The 27,251-nt window shown below is 32.3% G+C and overlaps 1 protein-coding gene across 2 annotated transcripts in view; it reads left to right on the forward strand.

Moving 5' to 3' along the window:
• Positions 1-27,251, forward strand: part of LOC107451747 (no mechanoreceptor potential A) — a 73,241-nt gene that overhangs the window by 29,950 nt on the left and 16,040 nt on the right. Inside the window, exons 3-11 of one of the 2 annotated variants that reach the window (XM_043044121.2) lie at positions 1,949-2,055; positions 3,256-3,553; positions 5,631-5,909; positions 12,848-13,144; positions 14,944-15,195; positions 17,528-17,770; positions 19,333-19,611; positions 21,368-21,605; positions 24,438-24,580. In XM_043044121.2, the coding sequence (XP_042900055.1) occupies positions 1,949-2,055; positions 3,256-3,553; positions 5,631-5,909; positions 12,848-13,144; positions 14,944-15,195; positions 17,528-17,770; positions 19,333-19,611; positions 21,368-21,605; positions 24,438-24,580 (2,136 nt within the window). The remainder of the gene's footprint in view (positions 1-1,948; positions 2,056-3,255; positions 3,554-5,630; positions 5,910-12,847; positions 13,145-14,943; positions 15,196-17,527; positions 17,771-19,332; positions 19,612-21,367; positions 21,606-24,437; positions 24,581-27,251) is intronic. The other variant, XM_043044122.2, reaches the window with a different exon arrangement.

Consider the following 27,251-nt stretch of genomic DNA (forward strand, 5'->3'; position numbering starts at 1 on the left):
ACAATGCGGGTTCGCAATTAGAGAAAGTGTGTCAACCCTGATGATATCGATTGCAATTGGAAAATATATTTCATGCTGACAACGCAAATTGAAATCTCGACGCAGGATGCAGAATGCATTGAAATTCCTAACAGCAACTAAGTAGTAATTAAAATGCGCGGGGACATGACCTGTATGCTAAAAGGCTTTCACTTTAAAAAGCGCTTAGTTGCAAACTCTATGTTGGTCAACGCCCTTCATGTATTGTTTTTTTTAATTCTTTTTTTACACTCAAATTACTGGAGTAATATTGTTGGGGATCTGCTGTCCTTAGAAATAGTTGTTCTATTCTTTAATTTATTAATGTCTAGTCACTAATTTACGGTCCTTTAACGAATCGCTCTCTTTTTTTGGAGAGTATGGATGTATGGACGCTCTTGGATGTACAGTACAGGGCCCGTTATCCGGAAATCGGAAAACCAAAAATCCGGAACGAAAATCAATAAATTATCCCGCAATTTTTAAAAATTTTTTTTTTCCTCATAAGATTTTAGGATTTTTCTTTCTTTTTTGAAAGATGTTTACCTTACCATAATTTCGGAAATAATCATTAGCGTATATACTTCATCGTTTTTTCTTCTTTTTAAGATTATTTCCCAATAATTTTTTTTTATAGTTGGGTTTAACAATAAAAAAACGGCCTTTTGTAGCGATTCAGAAAACCGGAAAAATCAGTTATCCGGAATAGCGATGGTCCCGATCGTTCTGGATAATCGGTTTCTTACTGTATTTGGTCGCAATTATAATGCACCCTTTTATTTCTTTCAAATTATGTTACCTGAACTGCTTTTAACTTAAATAAAATTTTCATATAATTAACTTTCATCTATAAACTATCTTGTTTCTGCAAAATACATCATGATGACACCCTTGCATTACCAGAGTTTTCTTTTTTTCAAAAAGGAAACCTCCTTTTTAAAAAAAACGCTACATATAAATGACCTAGCTGATTCCTAACCCAAAAGTGTTTCTGATTTATACCTATTTACACATCTAGGTAAAAGTACATTTTTTGACTTATTTTTTTCAAAACATCCTTATTTCTGAACTATTATATCTATGTATTTAGTTTCGACTTAATTTCATTCAGGGTAAAATAATAAATAACACCTAATATAAGAAATAATAAAGTTGTCTAGATAGCAGCTAGGTAGATTTCTCAGATACATAAATAAATAAAAATAAATGTTGACTCTTATAAATAAGCACTTAAAACATATGAACTTTAAATGCAACAGACAAGGCTTTCATTTAATTTTATTTAACGTGAAAAAATATAAACAAAAAACAATACCTTACGAGTCTGGATAGCAAAGTCTGCTGCGTAAACAGGTGTACGTCAAAAATGTTTCCTTTTATATTTGAAATTTTTACAATTTCTAAGTTAGCTCTATCGATTTTTTTCGGTTTCTATTCGATTCCGATTTCTTATTATTTGATTTCTTATAATTTTTGGACTTCTTAAATTCTTATAATTTCTAGGTTACCAGCTCTACCGACTTACTTTCGGTCCTATTCGATTCCAATTTCTAATAATTTTTTTAAATTCTTATAATTTCTAAGTTACTAGTTCTGTCGACTTTCTTTCAATCTTACTTAATTCCGATTTCTTATAATTTTCTGATTTCTTAAATTCTTATCATGTTCATTTCTAAGTTACCAGTTCCATCGACTTTCTCTCGGTCTTACTCAATTCCAATTTCTTATAATTTTCTGATTTCTTAAATTCTTATCATTTCTAAGTTACCAGTTCCATCGACTTTCTCTCGGTCTTATTCAATTCCAATTTCTTATAATTTTCTGATTTCTTAAATTTAAAGAGAGAGAGTTACTGTATATTACAGTATTTAAACTGTTCACTTACTTGAAACATGTATTGTAACAATGTTTTTTTTCCTTTCTTGCGCAGCTCAAAGTTGTAACAATGGTGTTGGAAAACTCATGTTTGAAAGGGTTGCTGATTACAAACTATCCGGTACTGGAAATAGTTTCGGAGGAACTAGAAGAGCCGAAGTAGTAAGTACTATCGATATATATATATTTAGTATATCGATATTATATCGTATATCGATATTAGTATATCGATATTCTTCAAAGAAAATACTGAATACATTTATTAAGTATTTCCTTACAACAAGGCTGGTTAAAGACATTTAAGACTGGTAAAAGACCCGATAAAACTGTGGAAGCTATCCAATTATTAGACATTTATGTTTTGTAGCAGTTTTCTTGATTTAGAAGTTAGAAATATGGTCCAAAATCCCAAGAACATTGACTTAAGTGTCTGCTATTGTTTCAAAACTACTTTATTTTTGTTTGTTTGTTTGCTGTTGAGGCAAAAATCCCAAGAACATTGGCTTAAGGGGAAGTTATTTTTTCAAAACTATATTTTGATTAAAATGATAGGCTCAAATTCCAAGAACAGTGACTTAAGAGAACGTTATTGTTTCAAAACTATTTTTAGTTTTATTTTTGCTTGTTTGTTTTCTGTTAAGCTGTTAATGCAAAAATCCCAAGAACATTGGTTTAAGGGGAAGTTATTTTTTCAAAACTATATTTTGATTAAAATGATAGGCTCAAATTCCAAGAACAGTGACTTAAGGGAACATTATTGTTTCAAAACTATTTTTAGTTTTATTTTTGTTTGTTTGTTTGTTTTCTGTTAAGGCAAAAATCCCAAGAACATTGGTTTAAGGGGAAGTTATTTTTTCAAAACTATATTTTGATTAAAATGACAGGCTCAAATTCCATGAACAGTGACTTAAGGGAAAGTTATTGTTTCAAAACTATTTTATTTTTATCTATTTGCTTGTTTGTTTTCTGTTAAACTGTTAAGGCAAAAATCCCAAAAACATTGGTTTAAGGGAATATTATTGTTTCAAAACTATATTTTAATTAAGATGATAGGCTCAAATTCCGAGAACAGTGACTTAAAGGAATGTTATTCTTTCAAAACTATGTTTTAGTTAAGCTGTTCAGCTCAAAATCAAAACTTAGAGAAAAGCTATTATTCAGAATGTTTTACTTTTTTTCAACATATATATATAATATATATATATATATATATATATATATGNAGCTTTATATATATATATATATATATATTCTTCTCGCTAAAATATTAAATTCTAACAAAATTTGCATTTTTTTACACCGATATATTGTTTTCAAAAACATTTTTTTACAAGCTGTATATATATATATTTATCTTTCTAGATCACAAGAAAAGATCTTCCGATTAGGGTTTTATCTGAATGCATAAGAAGGTGCGCAGAAGATCGCACCACAACTCAACATGTGCCACAATGTAGATCATTTGATTTCCTACCAGGTAAAAGGATATCACCAGTTCCAACCCATGAGGGAAATGATATAGGTCCTGGTAGGACAAACATAGTCGCTGAGTACGAAGACTCCAGTTGTTATCTTTATTATGACCAAGCATCACCAGATGGTACCGAAACATTAGTACGACAACAGGATGTCTGGCATTTTAATGAAATTTGCATTACATGTAAGTTAAATTTATCACCCCATACATTGTATCATTTTTAAGTTACATTTGTTATTCATTCCCTTTTGGCGTAATTCGTTTGAAAATCACGATTTTTTTTTTTATAAAATGTTTAATTTTTATAGCACTCTATATTGATTTATCCTACAAGGATGTGTTATGTAGAAAATCAAAAAAAGCTAAAAATATATATCCAAACTTTTTATGTACAAAAAAATACCTGAAATTTGAGCAAGAAAGAAAGTACAGGGTTATTCATAATTCCCTCCGCCTGTAAACGCCATTTTTCTTAACTGCAACTGGCTTCAGTGGTGCATGCTACTGCCATCTACCGGCAACTGCTTAAATCAAAGAATACTTTCGGAATAATTTCATATGTTCTTTTTTGTCATATTCGTCTTCGTTTTTTTACTATAACGCTTTGAAACACCGGAGGGAATTATGAATAAACCTGTATATGTAGGAAGCATTCATCCACAGAATGTTGACAACGTTTTAATAAAAATATCTATGACAGATTTCATTTATTTGTTTAAATTGTGTCAACATGAATCTCAATGTGTGATTTTCCAATCACGCGAATACGACCCTCGACATTTGATTTAAAAAATCGCGTGAATACGGATTTCGATGCATAAATTTTAAATCACTTGTACACGAATTATAACAGTGGCTTTTAAATCGCGTGAATACAAAATGCGATATTTGATATAAAATCGTAAAAATGCGAAACACCATCTTAAACCGCTTTAATAGTTATTAAATTATGTGTAGATAATTTTAAATCGAAATAGTAGGAAATTTTAAATTAGTAGGAAAAGGCTTAAAAATGAATCTTTTTTTCCCCTCCGTAAATCAAACATGACAAACTTTCATCAAAGAGGCAGATTTTTTTTTCTTTTTTAGTAATAGTAAAAATAATTTCCGCAAAGATGGCAAATTTTCCTCAAACGGAATACAATGTGTCCAACTTTTTTGCTGAATATTTTATACAGAGGTAGAGATTCAAAAACTAAGGTTTTAAAATCAGATTTTTTGATAACTTCGCCATAATACTTCAAAACATAAATATTGCTACCAGAGCCGCGATGGCTCAGGGATAGGGCGTTCGCTTTCCAATGAGGTGAACCAGGTTCGAAACCAACGATGGCTGGTCGATACGAATCCGCATCCGGCTTGCACCGACCACAGTGCTGACGTGAACTATCCTGAGTGGTAGACGGATCATGGGTTAGAGTCCCCTTCCCGTCTTGTTAACCGTGAGAGGATTTCGTGGTATTCCTCTCCATTTAATGTAAATGCGGGTCAGTTCCATCAAAAAGTCCTCCACGAAGTCAAATTTCTCCCAATACTTGATCCAGGAGTTCTCTTGTCTTCTGGATCGGATTCAAAGTTGCAAGGCTACGGAGTTGAACTTTTGTAGTCATAAACCCAAAAAGTTGGGTCAGCTGTCCAACGACTGTTATAAAATAAAATTAAAAAAACTAATTAAAATATGACTCTCTTCATATGGTGCAACTTTAATTTTGAAAGGAATTTCGTTAAAAGCCTAATAATTTTAACACACTGTATCCGATAATTAAAACAAAGCCTTTCGTCGCCAAACCGGCGACCTTTTTTTTAAAATTTGATTTCTCAGGAATTATATTATCTATTTCGCTTGCATTTTGTGGTCTGCCGTGTAGATTTGCCCTCTTTAAAATGATGTAAGAAATTGTCTACCTTGCAGTTCAATTCATTTACTATTATTAAATAAATTAATAAAAAATAGTAAGTAGTAAAATAAGAGTTCCCTTGCCTTTTGAATTGGGTTAAAAATTAAAAGTGTACGGAGATGAACATTAGTAGTCGTAACCCCCCCCCCAAATTGGGTCAGCTGTACAACGACGGTTATTAAAAAAAGAAAAAACATAGCATAGGTACTACTAGAAAAAGTTTTACAAAAAGCGTTCGAAAATTGGCAACCTTGGGAATATTATGCCGGTCATGCATCCATTGTATACTGCCAATATTTCTAACTCTAATTAAGAATTAGCTTTCACATTTAAATAAATAACAAGTATCGTGTTTTTCGCAGCTAGCAAAGTGAGCACAGAATGCAGTAATCGACTGTACGTAATGGAGCGAACCCCGGGCTTCCGGTTTGAAGGAGGTAATGGAGACAGAGAGATATTTGCAGTGAATAGAACAGACTGTGAGAGCAAATGCATCAACGAAGAGAGTTTCAAGTGCCGCTCATGCAGTTTTGATAGAGCAGGATCAATATGCAGATTGAGCAGAGAGACGAGAGCAATGAATCCCGGAGGATTTACCTCTGATGCCAACAGCGATTACATGGAGAATCTCTGTCTATCAGGTAAGTAAACACCCTGCAATCAGGGACCGATCAACACAAAATCAGGCCCAAGGCCCACCAAATTCTCCGTGGCCCCTTACAAAGTATTTTGAAATTAAATTACTGGAGTTCGCGTAATATTTTAAGTAATTAGTCCTAACAATAGAAAAGAATCTTTGAACTGCATGATTCAAGATAAACATTCTAAGAAATTTTGAAAGCAGGCAATTGAAGATTATTTTTCTAAGATAAAGTTTACGTATCTATAAATTAGAGCAGAATATAAAACAACGAAACAATGTTAGATCAAAATAAAAATAGTTTGGGGACCACAAACAATTGAAATCAGTGATTTTTGAAAAAAATCACTGATTAGCTGAATTACCTTTTTATTGTAGGCTGTAATTATTTTTTATTTAGTACTTAAACCAACACAAAGCTATTCCACCTTTCATTAGACTTTTTAAAATTTTTTGAAGCCCCTCAGAAATTGTGGGCCCTAGGCCCTTGCCTACTGGGCCTAGGCGATAATCAGGCCCGGCCTGTAATAGTTCCATACCCTGAAAGCGTGTAACCTTGCGGCAACCTTGCTTCGGTATTTTTTTTTATTGCCACGAAAATGTTAGTACTAAAAATCCTTTTTGCAATAAAGCAAAAATATTGTAGTTTCAAACCTTTCCTCCATTACATAAGCAATTAAATTTATTGTTTTAGTTTTATGTACATACTTACATTTAATAACTTAAATTTTTTGATTTAATTTTTTAACTTTAATTTTGAAATTTTATCCTCAAGCATTAAATATTTTTTAATAATTAATGTTCGATTGTTTTCAATAATTATGTATTTTGCGAGGTTTGCATAGTTAAAATTGTTTTGAAACTGAGATATAATGGGGCAATAAAACTCATAAGAAATATATTTTTTGAAATTTATTTCTTTTTTCGAAATTATTCATCATTGTATATAAATAGACAATAATATAACAACATGCACATTTGTTCCAACCTTAAGTGCAATTTAACATTTGAAATATTTATATTCTTTTACGTCGTTAAGACCTGAAGAGTAGGCATTCAGAACGGTTGTGGCGTAACTACCACTATAATTATTAAGCTTCAATTTTTAAGTATATAAATCATGCTAAATTTATCCATCTATGAGTTTCTTATTAATAGGTTAATGTTGACATTGTCTTCTAGTCAGCACAATGTAATATTTTTTGCTAAATTTCTTACCTCAGTAGTGAAGAGGTTATTAACAATTAAACGATACTTATTTTAATGCGAATTTTTATTAAAATTCATAAATTTATTTTATTTCCTGTGTTTAAATACATCTTCGATAAAAGTCAGAAGAATTTCGCAAAACATTACCTTGTCTTAAGAGTTGGCCAACCAGTGCAAAACGTTCATTCGCGTCCTTTAAAGTTTGAATGACATCAGCGAGTACAAGATTCTGATCAGTGGTTACGTCATTTAGAAACTTCTGATTATAATTAGATCTTATCTTCCATTAAATATTGACAATGTCAACCTTTTTTTATTATAGCGTTGCCCACCCCAAAATGAGTTAACCGAGCTCAAATGTTTTAAATACTACTAAATTATAATTCTATTTTTGAAGTGGTAGACACACTACACTAATCTTTCGGCAATATAATGAAAAGAGTTATGTGAAGAATAAGCATTTATAGAATAGTGCATTAATATTTCATATCGCGCTTTTCAAATCAAATAAAGTAACTAATTTCTTTAATAAAGAAATATATTTTCCATTTTCAACGTTTATAGCGGTTCTTTAAAGATTTCATTTCGAAGTAAACCATAATTAAGTTTACTCTATTCTTTTTCAGCTTATGAATAAACATCTAAAACAAATTCATAACTATAGAACTAAGACTGCAAATTTCACTGTCAAAACCTAATTTAAAATTATTAATGATAAAACGATGAAAAATCTTCATTCCTTTCTCTAGTTTAATATTTTTTTAATGCTTTATTTTGGTTATTTTATGTTCAAAATTACTTTAATAAACTAATATATTAAATCCGGTATCTGTATTGCCGATAAAACTCAGCACCATTGTTTAGAATAGAAACACATGCCGGTTGTTCCATAACACTGTCGTTATTCTAACAGTGACAATCGAATTGTCACTCCTTTGAAAACCAAAATTCCATGAATTGATCACGAATGTTGCAATAAATATATTATAATTTAAAATTTTTTATATTTAAAAGCGGTAGTTAATAAGATTTGTTTTAGTTATTTTTTCTAATAAGTCAGGGTTGCTACAACTGACAGAAGTTTAATAAGTGATGGAGAAAGATTTAACACGTTAAATGCCACGCTAATTTTACATGGCTTGTTCGTCTGGCCACATGGTAAATAAATGCAAACTAAATTTGTAAATATAGATAGATTTTGTTAATTTACGAGAAACTTAGCAAACATTAGATTTTGTTAATTTACGAAAAACTTAGCAAACATTGCTGAAAAAAAGTGATGAATTATATATACCTACGAATTGTTTAAAAATAGTGGTGAGTAAAAATCTGCTAAATTTAATTGATTAAACTAAGAATCACCATTAATAAACTACCACTTGAAAATATTTATTCGCTGTCCGGAGCAAGTTGGCACCTCTGTGTATATAAATAAAACCACTTTTGTGTGTTCTATATCGCATTAATTTCTTCAAACCATTTTAGTAACGATAATTATATTAAAAAAAATTAAAAATTTACTCGTATTATGTGTTTCTAATAATCTTGGCTTCGCCGATCACCGGTGACCCCCCATTGCAATGAACGTGTTAACTTGTGGTTATAAAATACAGCATTAGACACCGGTGTCCATTTTCGAATTAATGGTTAAATTTTGCAAACTTGGCTCACTTCCCAGCAATAATTTTTTTTTTAAATTTGCACCTATGTGCAGTTATTTAGATTTAATAAAATTTTGAATACGAAGGAAAAAATCAAATTACTTATTTCTGGATTTGATATTTTTAAATAAATATAATTTCGAGAATCTAAAAGAGTTTTTTAGTAACTATTAGATTGTTTTTCGTAATTAAGAAATTCCGAGTTATATATTTAACTGTCAGAAAAAAAGGTGTCCAAAGGGCTAAATGAAATGAAATTCTTAAGTTCTTTAAAAGAAAGTCCTTCCCACTTAATCCACCCTGTATAACGTAATTTATATCTTGAAGAGAGGTGAGGAAATAAAACCTATTTCATACCATCCAATATTTGAAATAATTTATAAATTAATATTATAAATATTTTTTCTATTTATAATCATATATATAATTATATGAATAATATTTCATATCTGTAATATCTCTATATATATTTCTCTTACACGGCGACAAAAAAAGCCTCATTACAACTCCCCGAATGGCAACGCTAGAAAATCGACCAATGATTGCCGCTAAAAATGTCAAAAATGGCCAAATCTAGTTGAGGTGGCTCAAAATATAGCGGTTTTAAAAATGAAAACGGAAATAACCAGAGTGTAAAATATTATGTGCTTATGTGCATGATATTTTTTGTTAAATAAACGAGAAGAGTTTTGTGGTTGCTATGGTGACTAATTAGAATATAAATTGATTTTTTGAGTGAATGTGAGATTTGTTTTTTGGAACTGCGATGCTGTAATTTTATGGTTTAGTTAATAAATCTTCCTTTTATACTAAACGTGATAGTAGTTTCCTCAATTATTTGATTCGAAGTCCTTTAAGCTTTATTTGAAGTCAGTTTATTTTGTATTTTTTGACAAGAGAGAACATTCTCACCAAATGAGATTTCTTCCGAAATTCAATGTTTTGTTCATGCAAATTTTTCCATTGCAATTCACTTATTTCAATTTTTAATAGATTTCATTATAGCCAAAATTTTAACCTTTTCAAAGAGATATCAGTTTTAGAAATTTTATCTTAAGATTTTATACTATAGCACATTTCTAATAGGTATTACAAATTACATGTCATTTATTTGAATTCAAATTTATTTTAACGACTTAGTATTTACTAAAAAGATGTAATTTAAAAAAAAATTGTCATATGGATTTGAATGATTGTTTTGAATTCTTAGAATTTTGCGCATTTGCAATGTACCTAAGTTTATAGCGAGCAAGGCAAGCTTGGTTTGCGAAGCAAACCATATAAGATTGCGCTGCAATTTTCGGGGGTTGGCGAACGTTAGCGAGCAGGGGGCGCAGTCCACTAGTGTGTAATATTATGCTATAAATATTTCTTCAAATTAACATGAACTAAAGCAGAAAATTTTAAAGAAGAATGAAATTGTCTTGAAACTTTTGGCAGGGTTTGGAATTCGTTCGTTCGTTGTAGTGGAACTGGGCCCATTCATCATGAAATTTGACTAAGAAGCACACAGGAAAAAAATTAAGTTTGGGGAGCAAAATGGAGTTCGAGCAGACTTCGAAAGCATGACGGAATCTGATTTTTATTTTTGTTTTAATTATAAGTGGCGGGAAAAATTCTTATAATTCTGATTTATCAAAATGTTAGCATATATGACATTTGCTGCGGCTAGGGAAATATTTTCTAAGAGTGCGGACATTCTGTAAAAGTTGAAAAATATGCCATATCATAATGTTTTTCTGATATTCTAATAAATATTTTGAAATAAATAAAAAAAAATCTATTGTTGTAGGGCGAAATTAACAGTCAGCACCGGCCACCAGGCGACTAATTTGTCTTAAAGCCGCTACCAGGTCACCAATTTTCTCACAGGATTTCATTATTTATTTTTCAATAATGGCTAATGGCTTTTCAATAATGAGTCGGGATGGCTCAGGAGTAGAGCAGTAGCCTCCCAATGAGGAGATTCTGGTTCTGGTTCGACAGTTGGTACCAGGTTTGCTCCCGGCTCACACAATGCTGACATAAAATATCTTCAGTGGTGGACGGATCATTGGTTAGAATCCCTTTGCCATCAGGCTAATCAAGGACGGGCTTCGTGGTTTTCCTTTCCGAGTAACGCAAATGCAATATTAGTTCCATCAAAAAGTCCTCCACTTAAGCTATCTTGTTCTAAAGCTTTGACTGATTCGTTAGAGTTAAAATGTCGATAGGCTGAAGGCGATATAAAGCGAGAATTAAAATGAAGATAGAAAAGAAGAGGGATAGAAAAGGGAGGAGCGTACTCAAGCACGATCCTGGAGGTCATAGACCACACCAAAGGTGTCGTGTGTATTAGCACCCATAGTGTTAATGGCATTAAATAAAATAAATAAAAGTCTAAATTTTTTCCATTGACGATCTTGATGGTAACCATCAATAAGTTCAACATGAACCATTATATTTTTGATGGTAACCAGCATAAGTAACCATCATCCCAAAGAAGGAATTCGAACTGATTTATGATGGTCCAACATAAGAATAGCAACTTGTTTTGATGGTTTGTTCGTGTTGAACCATCAAAAATTTCCATCATAGTTTCTTAGAATTCAAATGTTGGAACGATCATGAACAACCATCTTCTAAATGTAGGAATTCTGGCTGATTTATGATGGTCCAACATAAGAATAGCAACTTGTTTTGATGGTTTGTTCGTGTTGAACCATCAAAAATTTCCATCATAGTTTCTTAGAATTCAAATGTTGGAACGATCATGAACAACCATCATCCCAATGTAGGAATTCTTGCTGATTTATGATGGTCCAACATAAAAAACAAACAAATTGTTTTTGTGTGGTATATTCCTGAGAACACACAATAATTCCCATTAAACCATCATGGATTGTTGTCCATGAGAATCCAACTTCCATTGATGGTTAACCATCATAGTATTAAAATAGCATTTTCCATCATTCCATGTTGGAAATTTGTTAGTATATCAAAAACCATGAACAGAAAATGTTTGATGATGGTGACCATCAAATGATGTCGGACCATCATGAATCGCACAGAAACCAACGTAAACCATCAAAACGTTTTGATGGGACTATCAAGGTACCTGGGTACTACTCAATATAATATTTAGCAAAAAGAGTAATAATTGGCAACCCTGCGCATGAGACAATACGCCAGACCCAAAACTGGTTTGCAAAATTTCGATTAAGACGCCGAAGATGCACTTAAGTTTATGTTGACAAAGACGCAATAAATGCATTAATTAGTGCAAGCTGGTGAATAACAACTCAGGAGATCGCTGAGATATTAAAGTTGTCGAATTCGATAGCTCACGCTGATTTGAAACGCCTAGGTTTATTCTTAAGGGTCGAAACATAGGTTCATCCTGTTCTTACGGAACGAATTTTTGTGCCGTCGCTTTAGACGTCTGTGATTTGCCCTCTCAAACGTCAAGAAATTAATAAAATTTTGAAGCGTATTATCACTGAGAACGAAAAAATTAGCTATCTACAAATTTTTTCGGGTCTCAGCAAAATTTTTTTTAGATGGTAATACCTTTGTTACCGTGAATAACCGAAATCAAGAGAATGTCCACTTTCACCGGTGAATGTCAACAATCACATAGTCGCTTTGATGAATGTCCAAAATATTTGTTATATCCGATTTTATATTAATTTATTCGTTGATATTATTACATTTATTCGACATCTTAAGATCTGCTGAGGATAGATTAGGAGAAACATCAGTGTTCGGAGTACCAGTTAAATGCAGACTAGTCAGTGGTACCTGGTACCTGACCTTAAAAAATCATCGATGCACGTCATGCCGGTCAAATGTATACCGGACAGTGGCACTTAAAGACCTAGTATATATTTCGGACATTTACCTAAGCGACTATGTGACATTCTCCGGTGGAAGTCGAAATTTCGGTCATTCACCGTAGCACCTTCAAGTCAAATAAAGAGATCAAAAATCACGTGGAACAGTTTCTTGGCCAGTAACAAACAAAACGTTTTTGAAATGACTTGCCGAACAACTGAATAAATAATTTCGTTAAAAACCTACTTTATTGCAGGATCAGATTTATGTTCAGCGACAGCGTTGATCCTTGAAGCAGGCAAAGAACTTGAAGGAGCTTATGAAAGAGATCTGTTTTCTGTCCGGGACTTCAAGGATTGTTCGGATAAATGCATTCATAGCTTAACAGAAAGGGGGTTCATGTGCAGGTCTTTCCTCTACTACGACAAGAGCAAAACATGCGTCCTTTATCCTGACGATCCTGTTGGAGATGCTGAAGGACCAGATGTCCAAAAACCTCTCAAATCAAGCAGTGGGGATCTGTATAGATTATTCTGTGGAACTTCTGACAGAGGTAATATCTTTTTTTAAAAAATTATAATACTATTTATTTGGCTTACTTTATGTTGAACTAACCAAAATTAACACATAAAAATGCATGAGGTGTGACTGATATATTCTCAAATATTTTAAAGCTACTAAATCTTGTATATTAAATGTTAATATCACGCATAATTACCTCGTTAAGAGAGCTGACCCTTTGCTAGTTTATACCTTTGAAAAGCCTCTCTTTTTATTCAGTCAAACTCCTGATAAAAAGAAAACTCCTTATGAAAGTGGGGCCCATGGCCGGCAAGCCATGCTTTAGGATAAACAGTTGATTCCAGATTTTCCTTGAAGAACAGCAGTGACACTTTTCCACCTTAAAACAGGCCACGACTGCTTGCCCGCGTATTTGTATCGGTTTGAGCTTTGTGATTCTCCTGTTTGTCCTTTGCATGGACAACATCAAATTTTTGATGCTGCTCATCTTGATTCGTGTTCTGCACTTGTGTTTTTAAATTGTAATGTTCAGAGATATTAGAAGGCCAGAGAACCAATGGCGTCATAGCCAAATCTTCTGGACATTTGTAATATTAAATAAAATTTCCTTTTTTAATTCATTAATAATTGGTTAGATCAGCTTTGCACTAACTTAGCTTTAGATACAACGATAACTTTAGATCAGCTTTGCGCAAACATAAAAATAATTAACTTTTGTCTATTTTAAACACAGCTCTAAAAAGAAAAATTTTGTTTGTTGATTAATAGTCACAGCAAGACGCTTCAAAAATATTATATTGCTATGAAATACTTCTAAATGAGGTGGCATTACTATTTGAATTCAATTATTTTTAATCTTCTAGTATTCTTTAACGCAACTCTACTCGTCATTCGATGCACGGAAATTTATATGAATTTTTGTTATTTTATGATAGCAGCAACAACAGTGGTTAAAATTCTTTATTAAATTTTCATATATGTATTGAATAATAAGCTTTGAGTGATTCATTCGATATGGCAGCTGTTATCTTATGGACAGAAATTTAACAAAGAATATTAGCAACCACGACCTTAAACTGATTTGCATGATCGATTCAATTGGTGATCGAAATGGGCTACAGGTGGCTTAGAGCAGAACTCTCTACCTATGGCAACACTTCGCATTACCCATTAGCTTGGGGAGAGTCATAGAAGAAGGAAGAACGTTAGTTTCTGTCTNTTCAATTGGCTATCGAAATGGGCTACAGGTGGCTTAGAGCAGAACTCTCTACCTATGGCAACACTTCGCATTACCCATTAGCTTGGGGAGAGTCATAGAAGAAGGAAGAACGTTAGTTTCTGTCTTGATTTTTCGAGTAGATTAAAATATTTTATGTTAGGAAACTATATGGAACTCAAAACTACATTAAACATAGTTCTAAAAGAAAGCATAATGGAAATTTAAAAATTTTTTTTTAACAATTAACTACGAAAAATATTAAGAAAAGGAAGAATATCGTAGTACATTCCTATAAAACTGAAACGAGCAGGAGGAAAGGGGAAGGGTCAAAGCAGAGGGCGTATTCAAGCGTAGCGATCGCCTATATTTAGGATTAGTAGCTAATATTAAATTCCGATACTTAAAAAAATTCATATATTCGTATGGGACAGACATTTAATCATTTCAAACCACTTCATAAATAAAACTTATTCTAATTTCTCTTTCGCACTCTGCTTGCTTTCTTATATTTCTTGAAGCACTTTATGAATCAGCCATATCGAAATTTGTGGTGTTCTTGTATTTTGGTGCTTATTCACCTTCTGAGGAACCTTCCGTTTTCTCTTGTCCAGATGCCCTGATCAACAACCTGACTTTTGAGTGCTATAGGCGGAAGCGCCTTGATGGACCACACCAGGCAGAAATCAAGTCCTATTCTTTCCAGGAGTGTCTGGACGAATGCATGCGTCGATATGGTCGCGACTGTCGGTCAGTGGAGTACAGTTCGAGATATCAGTCCTGTCGATTCAGCAGCTATGAAGGAAGCAACCGAGCACCGAGCCTCGTCGACGATGACTTCTATGATTATTACGAATTCAAGTGGTGTACGTAAGATTATAGTATCTAATTTCGTCGATTTATTTGATTTAAATGCGTCTTGCTGTGATATCGAGTCAAATTATTTTCGTTATTCAAGATTTATAATGAATTCAAGTGAAATACGTAAGATTATAGTATCTAATTTCGTCGATTTGTTTGATTTAAATGCGTCTTGCTGTGATATCGAGTCAAATTATTTTCGTTATTCAAGATTTATTATGAATTCAAGTGGAGTATGTAAGATTATAGTATCTAATTTCTTCGATTTATTTGATTTAAATGCGTCTTGCTGTGATATCGGGTCAAATTATTTTCGTTATTCAAGATTTATTATGAATTCAAGTGGTGTACGTAAGATTATAGTATCTAATTTCGTCGATTTATTTGATATAAACGCGTCTAGTTGTGATATCAGGTTAAATTATGTTCGTTTCAGTTTTTTCAATGATGACTTATTATGAATTCAAGTGGTGTACGTAAGATTATAGTATCAAATTTCGTCGGTTGATTTAATATAAAAGCGTCTTGCTGTTATATCGGACAAAATTATTTTCATTTCAGTTTTTTCAGCGATGACTTCTATGATTATTATGAATTCAAGTGGTGCACGTTAAGTTATATTATCTAATTTCGCCGATTAATTTAATACAAATGCGTCTTGCTGTGATAACCGGCAAAATTATTTTCATTTCAATATAAAAATATTCACGTGTTGTACTTAAGATTAGGGTTTCATCGATTAATTTGATACAATAACATCTTATTGCAACTACAGGCAAAATTATTTTCGTCTTGTATTCTAAAGGTTATGAACTATCTCACTTAAAATCTGGTATTGCGAATTCAAGTGGTGGTACACGTTGGATTAAAGTATCAAATTTCGTCGATTAATTTGATACAATTAAGTCATGCTGTGATATGAAGGCAAATTATTTTCGTGTTTATTTCTGAAAGGAAGTGGTTAGAAACTGTTTCATTTAAAGTTTGTAACTAAAAGAACTTTTAAAAAAGTATTTCAAGTGATATCCATAAGATATTATAAGATTTTCGGCGATTAAATTGATTCAAACGATTTTTAATATGATATCAAGCATGATTTATTTCGTTCTAAATTCTAATGGGAAAGAAATATATTAGAATGCTAAAAAGGATAGAAGTAGTCTGATTTTTGTGCCTTACTGTTCTGAAAAATCTTAGATAACAAAATATTAGAAGTTGTGCTTGTGCGTCGTGGTATATAGTGGTCAATCGGACTACCTTTAAAGGCTACCTATGAAGCAGCCTTTAAAGGTAGTCCGATCTGAAAACAAGCTCAGGAGAGGTAGGGCTCTCAGTATTATTGTGCAAAGTAAAATGAATCCATTTAAATTCTGGAAAAAATTATTATAAATTGTCTAATTGTCTGTAACTACTCTAAATAATAAATAATATAAAGATAAATAATAATAATATACAGATAAATAATAAATAAATGTAAATACGTAACTACTGCACCTATGCATGTTTATATTCTACCAAATTATAAAATTATTTTTGCATTCTTTTCAATTTATATTTGTTTATCGCTTGGAAAAAGCATTTCTAAAACCACCAAAAGTTGGCACATATTTAACACCTTATTTGTGTTAAAGAACCACGTTGGAACATGGCCTATCTTCATGCTTATCCTAAATGCATTTGGTAAAAATTAAAAAGTATAATCCATTTCGTCCTAAAGATGTCAAAAGTTTCTTAGAATTAGATTTATTTTTAAAATTAAAAATCAAATTTTCATATATTTCTTCTCCAAGAATCAAATCTTTGAACTTCGGATACAGATATGCTTATTTAAATTTAATAAAATCCAAGTAAAGTACTGAGAAACGTAATGAAGAGTTACTTTTCATATTACTATTACTATCTCTACTTTAATTTTTTTCAGCTACGTCCTGGATCCTACGAGATCAGGTCTGAATTCCGCTCAACCGGGACGCTATTTTACAATCCAACGGCCTTTGACTACACGCTCTCTTTTTTTTTGAGGTTTTCCTCTTAGCTGTAGTTGGTCGCAATTTAAGTTGGTAACATGAACTAAAACAAATATATATATATATCGAGTCAAATTATTTTCGTTATTCAAGATTTATTATGAATTCAAGTGGAGTACGTAAGATTATAGTATCTAATTTCGTCGATTTATTTGATNTATATATATAAGAAAATGCCGAACAAGAGGGCGAGTTGTTAAAGGCCATTGGATTAGATAATCGCAAATGGGACTGTTCCTTAAGGTGTTAAAATATTATTTTCAATTTTTTCTCCTTTTTCTTTATTTACTTTATTATTTCTTCCTAACAGTTCGTGGAGTTGGAGGAAATTCTGCTAGTGGTAGTTTTGGTACAAGAGGAGGACCCTGGTCCGGAAATATGGGTGGCATGGCAGGAATGGGAGGAGGTGGCATGGCAGGAATGGGCGGAGGTGGCATGGCAGGAATGGGTGGAGGTGGAATGAATGGAGGTATGGGTGGAGGTGGAGCAAGCTGGCCAAGTAGTGGAGGAAGCGCAGGAGGATCTGGGATGCCCTGGAGTAGTGGAGGAAGTGGTAAGCAGTATTGATCTTGAAAATGTAACGAATTTACGACAATTGAGCCTATGTAAAAATTGTTGTAAAATTTTTCAAATTTATTCTAACATATTACGATTGATTCTAACATATTCCAAGTAAAAAAAATTCAAATTTAAGACTATTGATTTTAACATATTCTATGCGAAACATTTTCAATATCACTTCACATTAAGTGCGATTGATTAAAATATATTCTTTATAAAAATTCTTGAGAAACTCTCTTATGATGATTGATTTTAACATATTCTATGCAAAAATTCTTCACTATCTCTTCACGTTTAATGAGAGATTGAAATCTATTCTTCGTAAAAAATTCTTGAGAAAATATCTTATGATGATTGATTTTTACATATTCCGTGTTAAAAAAATTGTTCACATTTGATTCCATAGATTAAATCTATTCTTTGTAAAAATTCTTGGGAAACTCTCTTATGATGATTGATTTTAACATATTCTATGCATAAATTCTTCACTATCTTCTTCAAATTGATTTAAATATCGCTCATGGGCTGCAATAGTGGCACAACTCAAAAAACACGATTTTTGGACTAAGAACAGGTGTAAATATGAAAATACACATTCTTTCAGCTGCAATACTAGCACAACTCGTGATTCAACTTGAAGGTAATCTTCGTTCAAGCAAACGAAAGTATTTCTTATGCAGTTTCCTTAGGAATGAAAACTTCAAACCCACTTATCTCAAAACATGATTTTTTGAGTTGTGCCGCTACAGCATGCCCATGAGCGATACATTGTTTATTTTGATATAATTGATTTATATAAATTTCTTGAGAAAATTTTCAAATTTATGAAGATTGTTTTTAATAAATATTACATCAAAATTCTACATTGTATTTTGCATAGAATATAGAAAAGAAATCTTCAATGCGATAATTTTGCAAGTTAATTTTTGTCGGAAATCTTTCAAAAGAAGAAATTCTTTAACAAAATTAATTTGTGCAACAAAACTAATCAACGTATCTTATATTCGAACTGTTATATTTTGGCTGTTTGTTTGGATCAACTGAACAAAATCTGTATCAATAAAAAAGGGATTGTGGTTTTTAATGAGCATCACTTTTTCCAAATGTGGTGCGTCTACATGAAACTCTTCCTTAGTATTGTTTTTAAATAGATACTTAACACGATTTTGGAAATGTAGGTGGGGTTTTTGGGATTTACCATTCTGCAAAAGATTTGCAAAATTTATGCATTGAAAATCATATTGTTGTGTTTTTATATTATATTATACTAGTAATATTATATTTGGCTTTAAAATTTTGTTTAATTTGCTCTAATTGAATAAGATGTGTGTGTAATCCATTGCTTTTTTATGTGTATGTAAGAATTATAAATACAGTAGTTATTGTATTTAAAAAAATTTTTTTGAAAATAATAAAACCATTTGCTGAACTTTAATAATTATATAAAGAACGAAATTAAACAAGACAAAAAAATATCCATTTTTAGTTAATTTTTCTGAAATATATGTCACTGTTAAGGGGTTAATAATGCTAAGTGAGCTTTAATTATTACAGCTATGGGTGGTTCTATGGGAGCATCAATGGGAGGTGGCTCAATGAGTGGACAGTGGCCCAGTTCAGGAGGCAGTTCTGGCTCAAATCCTTGGCCGTCTGCAGGCAGTGGAGGTAGTATGTCTGGTGGAGGATGGGCGAGTGGCCCGCCAGGAGGATGGACTAGCGGAGGATGGACAAGTAGTGGTCTTTTTCCAAGTGCTGGTCTTCCACCACCGGATCCGATTCTACCACCGTGGGCTGGAACTCATTTTGGTTGGCCACCACTACCCCCTTTGATTGGTAAGAAATTTTTATTGCCATCAGTAAATTTTAAGAAATAAAAATAGTCAAACTCAACGTGGAAATCGTGTTAATTTTTAGCCGAAAATAAAAATGAAAGACACACTTGTTACTGTTCAAATGCCCACGTAAATATATGCATTTCGATTGATTACTAAAGAAGTTAAAAGCTAGGAGCACAACTTCATCCTTGACTTTCATAAGTTTCTGGAAGAGGTACAGACACATAATACATTTGCCAAAACTTTTTAATTCTTCAGTTTACCTTATTGTTTCACAATAACCCTTCAATTAATGCATTGTCTTACAGATAATAAATCTACAATTATCTCCAATGAATGCATTGTATTTCAGATAATAAATCTACAATTATCTCCAATGAGTACATTGTTTTAAAGATAATAAATCTACAATTATCTCCAATGAATACATTGTTTTACATTCAACAAACAATGGATACATTGTATTACAGATAATAAATCTACAATTATCTCTAATGAATACTTTGTATTACAGATAATAAATCTACAATTATCTTCAATGAGTACATTGTTTTACATTCAACAAACAATGGATACATTGTATTACAGATAATAAATCTACAATTATCTCTAATGAGTACATTGTTTTACAGATAATAAATTTACTACTTTCTCGCAATTGTATTTATTAAAATTATGTCGTAAATGAATACAAAGAAGCAAGTGACAGATTTTTGTCACTTACCATTTAACGTCTGGATGGTGGAACATCACTAAAGAATTGGATAATTGACAAAAATGTTTTAGATACAACTTGATCTGATTCGGTGTTACAACCGTTCGTATAAACTTCACGATTTCGTTTCATGTTGATACAACATATTAATGCTAAGAATTTTTTTTAAATCGTGCATACAATGTAATGATAATTTAAAGTAATTTGATATAGGGAGTCGAACTTAAACATCTTCGAGACGGGCGAGTCATATATACATTCTCAGGGTGTCGATAATCAGGGTAAGAAAGTTTAAACTGGTAGCCAAATTATTGTTATAGTGGTTTATTTGTAGGCGGGATAGTAATAGTTTGCTTTATTTAATTCACCACTACTTAGTTCGAATGAAAATTTGTACAGTTACAGTTTTAATACACAAGGACTGGACACGTTAGATTTAAGGTGAAAGCAAAAATTGGCTATGTCAAGTCAAATTAGCAATGCCCAAACTTAAGCTACCACCTCTTGTTATTTAGTATCCTGATTCTGACTCCGTACAAATACATTTATGACTCGCCTGTCCCGAAAAAGTTAACACATTACAATATTTAATGATTATTTATATTTATGGCAAGTTTCAATCGTGAAAGTCTTTAAAATAGTTCAATCCTAAATTCCTTTAAAGTAAGTTCAATCATAAAAGTCTTTAAAATAGCTCAATCATAAAAGTCTTTAAAATAATTCAATAATGAAAGTCTTTAAAATAGTTCAATCATAAAAGTCTTTAAAATAGCTCAATCATAAAATGTCTTTAAAATAGTTCAACATAAAAGTCTTTAAAATAGTTCTATCATAAAAGTCTTTATAATAATTCAATCATAAAAGTTTTAAAATAGTTCAATAATGAAAGTCTTTAAAATAGCTCAATCATAAAAAGTCTTTAAAATAGTTCAACATAAAAGTCTTTAAAATAGTTCTATCATGAAAATCTTTAAAATAGTTCAATCATAAAAGTCTATTTTAATGTATTTAGTTCATAATTTTTTCTTACCTTTCACAGGACCACATAGTGCCCATGGACCTCCATTTCCTCCACCACCTCCTCCCCCCTATCCACCACTTCCACCCCCTGAATTGTGTGGAAAATCTGGTGGAATCGGCACTTTCAAGAAAGTAGGGTATGGAATGAGATTGCGGGAGCATTTCGTCATCCGTGTCATCCGGGCAGAAAGTTTACCCGAATGTGAAAAAGCTTGCATGGAGGCAAGAGATTTTGCCTGCCTATCATTCAATTTCAGGTATGAGTAACTATGTATATGATGCTTGTAAAATATATTAAAAAAATGACAATGATGCTATGGTGTTTAAGTCGATTTTGCTGAAGCTTCTTACTAATCATTGGGTTAGAACTTTAATTGATTTTGCCGCTGTAAGGGAATCGACTTTTTACAAATAATTGTGTCAGAATCTAAATCAATTTTGCTTGGTAAGAGAATCGACTTTTATCATTGCGTTAAGACTCGAGTCAATTTTGCTGTGGTAAAAAAATCGACCTCTGTTCCTGTATTAAAAGCTGAATCGATTTTGCTGTGATGAAAGAATCTACTTCTTTCATTGTTGAAAACTGAGTCAATTTTCGCTGTGGCAAACCTTTCTTTTTGCTAAAACTTCGGTTGATTTTTCTGTGGTAAGAAACTTCTATCATTGTGTTAAAACCTGAGTCAATTTTGCTGCGGTATGAATAGTTTTCTATACCGCGTTAAAACCTGATTCTGTTTTACTGTGATATGAAAGAACTTGAATCATCATGTTAAAACCCGAGTTAATTTTGTGGGGTAAAATAATCTACTTGTGATGAAACTTCAGTTGATTTTTCTGTGGTAAGAAACTTCTATCATTGTGTTAAAACCTGAGTCAATTTTGCTGCGGTATGAATAGACTTCTATACCGTGTTAAAACCTGATTCTGTTTTACTGTGATATGAAAGAACTTGAATCATCATGTTAAAACCCGAGTTAATTTTGTGGGGTAAAATAATCTACTTGTGATGAAACTTCAGTTGATTTTTCTGTGGTAAGAAACTTCTATCATTGTGTTAAAACCTGAGTCAATTTTGCTGCGGTATGAATAGACTTCTATACCGTGTTAAAACCTGATTCTGTTTTACTGTGATATGAAAGAACTTGAATCATCATGTTAAAACCCGAGTTAATTTTGTGGGGTAAAATAATCTACTTGTGATGAAACTTCAGTTGATTTTTCTGTGGTAAGAAACTTCTATCATTGTGTTAAAACCTGAGTCAATTTTGCTGCGGTATGAATAGACTTCTATACCGTGTTAAAACCTGATTCTGTTTTACTGTGATATGAAAGAACTTGAATCATCATGTTAAAACCCGAGTTAATTTTGTGGGGTAAAATAATCTACTTGTGATGAAACTTCAGTTGATTTTTCTGTGGTAAGAAACTTCTATCATTGTGTTAAAACCTGAGTCAATTTTGCTGCGGTATGAATAGACTTCTATACCGTGTTAAAACCTGATTCTGTTTTACTGTGATATGAAAGAACTTGAATCATCATGTTAAAACCCGAGTTAATTTTGTGGGGTAAAATAATCTACTTGTGATGAAACTTCAGTTGATTTTTCTGTGGTAAGAAACTTCTATCATTGTGTTAAAACCTGAGTCAATTTTGCTGCGGTATGAATAGACTTCTATACCGTGTTAAAACCTGATTCTGTTTTACTGTGATATGAAAGAACTTGAATCATCATGTTAAAACCCGAGTTAATTTTGTGGGGTAAAATAATCTACTTGTGATGAAACTTCAGTTGATTTTTCTGTGGTAAGAAACTTCTATCATTGTGTTAAAACCTGAGTCAATTTTGCTGCGGTATGAATAGACTTCTATACCGTGTTAAAACCTGATTCTGTTTTACTGTGATATGAAAGAACTTGAATCATCATGTTAAAACCCGAGTTAATTTTGTGGGGTAAAATAATCTACTTGTGATGAAACTTCAGTTGATTTTTCTGTGGTAANAAATTTTAATTTTATTTTACTTTGCATGTCTTTTTTCTCTTCATTTTCATGCATTGTCATCCAATTCTGAACTGTGTGCTAAATTTGAAGTTTGTAGCTAGTCGGGAAGTTAGTTTAAAATCGATTACAAAATTCCACCCGGACAGACATACACGAAGGCAAGTTTATATAAACGTGGTAATAAAATGACAATGATGCTATGGTGTTTCAGTCGATTTTGCTGAAATTACTTACTAATCATTGGGTTAGAACTTTAATTGGTTTTGCAGCGGTAAAGGAATCGGCTTTTCACAAATAATTGTGTCAAAATCTAAATAAATTTTGCTTGGTAAGAGAATCGACTTTTATCATTGCGTTAAGACTCGAGTCAATTTTGCTGTGGTAAAAAAATCGACCTCTATCCCTGTATTAAAAGCTGAATCGATTTTGCTGTGATGAAAGAATCAACTTCTTTCATTGTTGAAAACTGAGTCAATTTTCGCTGTGGGGACATAATCAACCTTTCTTTTTGCTAAAACTTCAGTTGATTTTTCTGTGGTAAGAAACTTCTATCATTGTTCTAAAACCTGAGGCAATTTTGCTGCGGTATGAATAGACTTCTATACCGCGTTAAAACCTGATTCTGTTTTACTGTGGTATGAAAGAACTTCTATCATCATGTTAAAACCCGAGTTAATTTTGTGGGGTAAAATAATCTACTTGTGATGAAACTTGAGTCGATTTTGTATGGGGGTAAGAACGGACTTCTGTCATTGTGTTTAAACCTGAGTCAATTTTGTTGGGGTAAAAGAATCTACTTATTTTATTGTGTTAAAACCTGAATCGATTTTACTATAGAAAAAAATCGACTTCTTACTTATCATTATGTTAAAACTAAAGTCAATTTTACTGCTGTAAAAGAATAGACTTCCTGTACAGTTTTTTCGTTACAGTTAGAATTGATTTAGAAGTAAAAAAAAGTTGATTTGCACAATCGTATTCTGTGAGATATTATAAGCAATTGAATAATTCTCTTTATTCCTTTGACTAATAATGAAACTGATGCTAAATTAAACCGTTTATGCGATCAATATTTTGTGTATTTTAGATCATTTTTTCCTGATAATTGTGAAATGAGTGACCAAGACAGCCACTTGATTCAAGTTGGTAGTCCTTTATATTTTGAACAGAATACTCAGTTTGATTATTTCGAACGAGAACCGACTGGAGTTACACCAGGTTGCCTTGACGGTGAGTATAATGAATTAATGTAGTTGAAATATAAAAGGGTTTTTACAGTTTAGATTTTTTATCGAGTTTCATTCATGTAGATAACCCATGCCCGACACAACTTTTTATATTGATCTAAAATATACTTTTATGAAGAAAACAGGTAGGGTATATTTATGCTTAGATTTATCCTATGTTCTCTAGTTTCGGTCACCATTTAAACATAAAAATATCGAAGAATGAAATAATTTTACATTAAAAATAAAAGTGTTTATATTAGAAATTTAGATAGGTGCCAATTTGTACCAGCGTTAAGCAAATTTTTTCTTTGTGGTAGCAATATTTATGTGCTACCTCAAAGTGATATAAATATTGCTACCACAACTAATAAAGTTTTTTTTAAGACGTCAAAAAACTGCATATATTCGGCAGAATGTATACCAATGGATTTTTGGATACATGTTTTTATGATTTAACCCTTTGACGGTCAGGGAAATGAGCAGTTTTCGTTTCATTAATTCGCGCAGTATTACGTGCAAACAGTAGTCGAAAGTGGCATCTGTTTTCCACCTCCGTTCTTCCGAAAATGTCACCCTTCTGTGGCGATGCCAACTGCTCCGTCTTCTGGAATTGGTAGCAAATTATGTAGTAAATTTCTTTGGAGAAGGACAGTTACGCTTACTTTTTAATAAAGTAGCCAGTAGAATGTTGCTTTAATGTTGCATTTTACATGTTACTTATAGTTTTTGATATTTAGTGGTGAGAAAATTACTTAAAAGGAAAAATACTAAACGGAAAATAACTTGACTTTCGCTATCACTAGGAAATACTATTTCACAAAGCGGAACAAGTTGGCAACTCTGGATGCGGTAGATAGCTCACCTCACGCGTTTTAAAAAATTTCTTAAAGTATTCGTAGTATATAAATAATAGTTTTTACGTACTTTTTCTTTTTAACATAGTCAATGCAGAATAATAATGGCGAACGAGTTCAGCTCGTCAGTGCGCATTGGGGAAAAATTTCACCACGCGAGTAGTGCTCGTTACTATCAAAATCTTGCTCCCGAGCGGAACTCGTCTGCGCGCATTATGAGGCACGATTCGATTGCGAGCTGAACTCGTTCATAACCGTCAAAGGGTTAATAAGGTTTTCATATATGGCTGTTTTTCGAAGGTTCCGTCGTAATATGAAATGAGGCTTTTTTGTTAATAATATGCCTTTTTCATAACTGCTGTGAGTTTGAAACTATTACTCACGACTGTTAGATCAAGTTTAGCCTATCTAAAGATGGCGCTGTCTATGCTTATATTGAAAAGGGCGCAAAACGTCAATATGGAGAAAAGACACAGTTTTGTGAAAATTAAAAGCGTTTGTGGTGCCATTTTTTAATATTAAAAAACTTACTCCAATGCTGCATTAGATGGGCTTATAAAAATTTGGAGAAACTGAGAATACGGCAGTGATTTTGATAATTTGCATCTAGGTGGGAAAATGATGCCGAATTAGTGATTTTTAAAAAAAGTTTAATAACTTTTGAAATATTTAAGATGTTGGCCCGTTCTAAAGTTCAGATAATTCTTCATGGCAACTTTTTAAATTGCAGATTTACTTCAAGTGTAAAACACTTTAACTTTGGCTTATTTTTTTCCCCTGGCGACAGAGCTTCGAAAAACAGCGTTAAACATATAAATCTCGATTTTGAAAGTTAAATCTTAAATTATTTTACGAACCATGACAAATCATTGATTCAGACCCTTGTGTACTCAAGCTGTCTGATTAAGTCAATTATGCTTATAAATGTTGCCAGAATAGCTTAATTTTTAGGACATTTAATACCTCAAGCATTATTGTACTACCATTTGATAAAAACTATACCAAAATAAAGTCTAAATTCGATTCCGCTTGAAATGACATGCACAAAAATATCAAAGACAAAATCAACAAATAAACTTCAAGCTCTCATCATGTCCAAATCAAAATTAGATATTCAACCAAAGCGGACTAATTGAGGTTTCAATGATAAAACCAATACTCACACACGTATCCCCAGCATGGTGCTTAACTTTCCAAAACTTGAGTAACTTTCCAAAATGAAGTTTAGAGAAATATTACTAGAGCAGGATACGAAACAAAGACCTCTATAAAGATCTTAAAATAGAAAGATAGAAAGCACATCACCAAATTAAATCAGAAATTTTTTGACAAAGCTCTAAAATGGAGCCGCGATGGCTCAGGTGACAGAGCGTTCGCCTTCTAGTGAGGTGAACCGGGTTCGAATCCCAGCGAGGCTGGTCGATACGAATCCACATCCGGCTTGCACCAACACAGTGTTGACGTGAAATATCTTTAGTGGTAGACGGATCATGGGTTAGAGTCCCTTTGCCGTCAGGCTAACCGTGGGAGGTTCCCGTGGTCTTCATCTCCATGAAACGCAAATGCGGGTTAGTTCTATCAAAAAAAGTCCTCCACCAAGGCAAAAATTTCTCCCATAATAGTTGATCCAGGAGTTCCCTTGTCTTCTGGATTGGGTTCAAAATTACAAGCCTGCGGGGTTGAACATTTAATGTTTCGTAAGTCGTAACCCAAGTAGTAGTCGTGAACCCAAAAATTGGGTCGGCAGTTCAACGACGGTTATAAAATAAAATAAAAATATCTAAAATGCAGTACAGCAAATTTTAATGATATGTTTCA

Source organism: Parasteatoda tepidariorum, chromosome 9 (assembly GCF_043381705.1).
Source record: "Parasteatoda tepidariorum isolate YZ-2023 chromosome 9, CAS_Ptep_4.0, whole genome shotgun sequence".
NCBI lineage: Eukaryota > Metazoa > Arthropoda > Arachnida > Araneae > Theridiidae > Parasteatoda > Parasteatoda tepidariorum.